Raw genomic sequence first — 2,665 nt, 5'->3', positions numbered from 1 at the left:
CGCTGGCGCTGTCTGCGACGAGCCTTCATTCTTTTCCAGCCACTCGTAATAGCCACACGTTCCAACCCCGCGTCTTAGCCGTACGATATGATTTCAAATCCGATTTTGAATAAAAATATTTGAATTTTAATGCTCGAAGAGGAACTTGATGATTGTCTTCACAACACGGCTTTTTCATGGCACTATCAGGATGCGTTGATAAGCTAGTAAGCAGGCATCACGTGTGTCTGCGCGCGCGGTGGTATTATAATGTGAGGATGATTATCTGCACGAACGTGCGACATCTGGTGGATGGTGCATTTCTTTTATTCATTCTTCTTCATTCAATTACAATCAATTCAATTTCAAAATATCTTTATTAACAAGTAAATTCAGTTATGTACAAAACCAGTGTAGGTAGATCCTAGAAGTACAGTTTTTGTAGTTGGTTAGTTATGCTATACATTGCCGCATGCCTTATTGAACGACTTCTCCAATATTCATTCAAACACCAATGGAGACAACAGCAAACAGAAAACAAGAGTAATAGTGTTTAATTGATGTGATTTGACAAAGGATTTATAGAGCTATTATTATTTTATTTATACTTTAAGCTATTGCTTCATAAGGTCAGGAAAAACACCACTATCAATACAAAAATATTGTTGAAAATAATAGCTATTTCTTAAAATGTCTCCCCCGTTTTTCACAAAAAATCGATGGACAGTCCTAAGCGGAGAGAATGTCAGGCCAGGATGGACTGTAATCCTGGAATGGGCAGGAGTGGCCGGTCAATAGGCAAATAACCTCTAAATCATGAAGTCGAGCCGCAAATTCTGCCAAGATCCAATAAAGGTGGAAATAAGACCGACCATCCCTACACGCAAAATGCACCCAATAAGAAGTCTAATTTGTATACAGACCTGCTCTGTCATATGTTTTATTAGAGCGGTTTTATTTTTAAATTTCAGTGGACAGTTGTCACAAGACAGGCTGTTATATTCCTGTATGTACCGCATGGTGTCTTTTCAAACTACTGGACTGAATAAACATTTTACCACATACACTGCAGGAATGCAGTCTTTCACCAGTATGTATTCGTTTGTGTAGCTTCAAACCAATTCGTTGAATAAAAGTTTTACCGCATACATCACAAGAATAAGGTCTCTCTCCTGTGTGTATTCGATAATGTGCCTTAAAATTACTAGAACCAAAGAACGATTTCCCACAAACGCCGCACACCATAAACGTTAAAAGTTTCTCCCCTGTGTGAGTTTTGATATGTCTATTCAAAGTACGCGAATGATTAAAACATTTGCCGCACTCTGTACAAGAATACTGTTTCTCTAACGTATGTGTTCTGTAGTGTGTATTCAGATTAGAAGATTGATTGAAGTTTTTACCACATATATTACATAAATATGGTTTATGTCCTGTATGTATTCTAACATGTCTGTTCAATGCACTGACGGAAGAATAATCTTTACCACATTCCTTGCAAGTACATTGTTTCTTAATGCGACCTTTAGAATCTCTTGTTTTCTTCAAAGTTATATCATTAATAACATCTTCCAATACTTCAGCACCTTCTTTAGTTATTACAATTTCAGCCTTATCATTCAACAAGCCTTCACTTAAATTCGAACATTCCAGAAGAGATTCTTCATTTGTTGGATTGTTTATACATGTTGCTAAATCATTATTTTCTCTTTCGTCAATGCTTGTATCTGGTTCGCTTTTCACTATTGGTGTGATAACTGAAAAAAAAAATATTATTGCCTTATGTGTTCTTTAGCTGTCTGACGTCATTCTTCTTATACCCTTTAAGTTAGCCCTTTATTTAACACCATACTAGTGGGAGGCTCCTTTGCACAGGATACCGGCTAGATTTGGGTAGCACAACGGCGCCTATTTCTGGGCCGCGTTGTCAGTAACATTACTGGTCAAATGAGACTTATGTGTCTCAAGGTGACTAGCGCAATTGTAGTGCCGCTCAGAATTTCTAGGTTTTGCAAGAATCTTGAGTGGTACTGGATTGTAATGGGCAGGGCGTATCAATTACCATCAGGTGTCCTGCGTCCTGCTCGTCTCGTCCCTTATTATCATAAAAAAGACATTTTTTTTGTTTGTGATGATGATGTTAGGTCCCGCAAGATATCAGTAAGCCACATTGAGACGTTTCTGTGTTAAGCAAGCTCAAACAAACATATAAAAACTTTTTTATGGTCTCGGTTACAAAGTGTAGAAATTGTTTTTTTTTTTAAATTATAATTTTGTTACCTCTTACCAACAATTTACCTACTCTTAAGAAATAAAGTTGAGAGATTACCTGGCATTTGCTCTTCTGTTTCTTCAATTTCTACTTTAATAGTGACTTCAAACTCCATTTTAATTTTTTGCTATAAACTAACTCTAAAATGATAATAGTTTAAAGCAGTGTGATCAGAAATTTGAAGTCAATTTAGTAATGATTCCTAAAACAACTAGTCTGCTCACCTAAAATTGTATAATATTATATTTAATAGGGTCAGTTGATATTTTGTGATTTAAAAAGATGGGCTGGGGGTTAAACTTACTATCCCGTAGCACGAGGGGAGAAGGAGGAGGAGGGGGGAGGTAGGGTGATATACCAGTTTTAGGTTAGTTTTTTTTTTCGTTATTTTCTTAAAAATGGTGCATTACCTTG

The 2,665-nt window shown here is 36.5% G+C and overlaps 1 protein-coding gene across 1 annotated transcript; it reads right to left on the bottom strand.

Annotated features, from left to right (window-relative positions):
- Positions 1-337: 337 nt before the first annotated feature.
- Positions 338-2,366, bottom strand: LOC126974281 (zinc finger protein 239-like). Its single transcript, XM_050821749.1, has 2 exons — positions 2,278-2,366; positions 338-1,768 (listed from the first exon to the last, which is right to left on the bottom strand). Exons 1-2 carry the CDS (start codon positions 2,364-2,366, stop codon positions 976-978), a joined length of 882 nt encoding a protein of 293 aa, XP_050677706.1. The 3' UTR covers positions 338-975.
- Positions 2,367-2,665: the final 299 nt, after the last annotated feature.

Source organism: Leptidea sinapis, chromosome 2 (genome assembly GCF_905404315.1).
Source record: "Leptidea sinapis chromosome 2, ilLepSina1.1, whole genome shotgun sequence".
NCBI classification, from domain to species: Eukaryota; Metazoa; Arthropoda; class Insecta; order Lepidoptera; family Pieridae; genus Leptidea; species Leptidea sinapis.
This window is presented reverse-complemented; position numbering and strand designations above follow the sequence as displayed.

Bases quoted from the DNA above. Each gene is read 5' to 3' on its own strand.
- LOC126974281 (XM_050821749.1), bottom strand. From the start codon at position 2,366: ATGGAGTTTGAAGTCACTATTAAAGTAGAAATTGAAGAAACAGAAGAG. The intron at 1,769-2,277 runs GTAAATTGTTGG...AGACAGCTAAAG, and splicing joins ACTTTATTTCTTAAGAGTAG to AACACATAAGGCAATAATAT.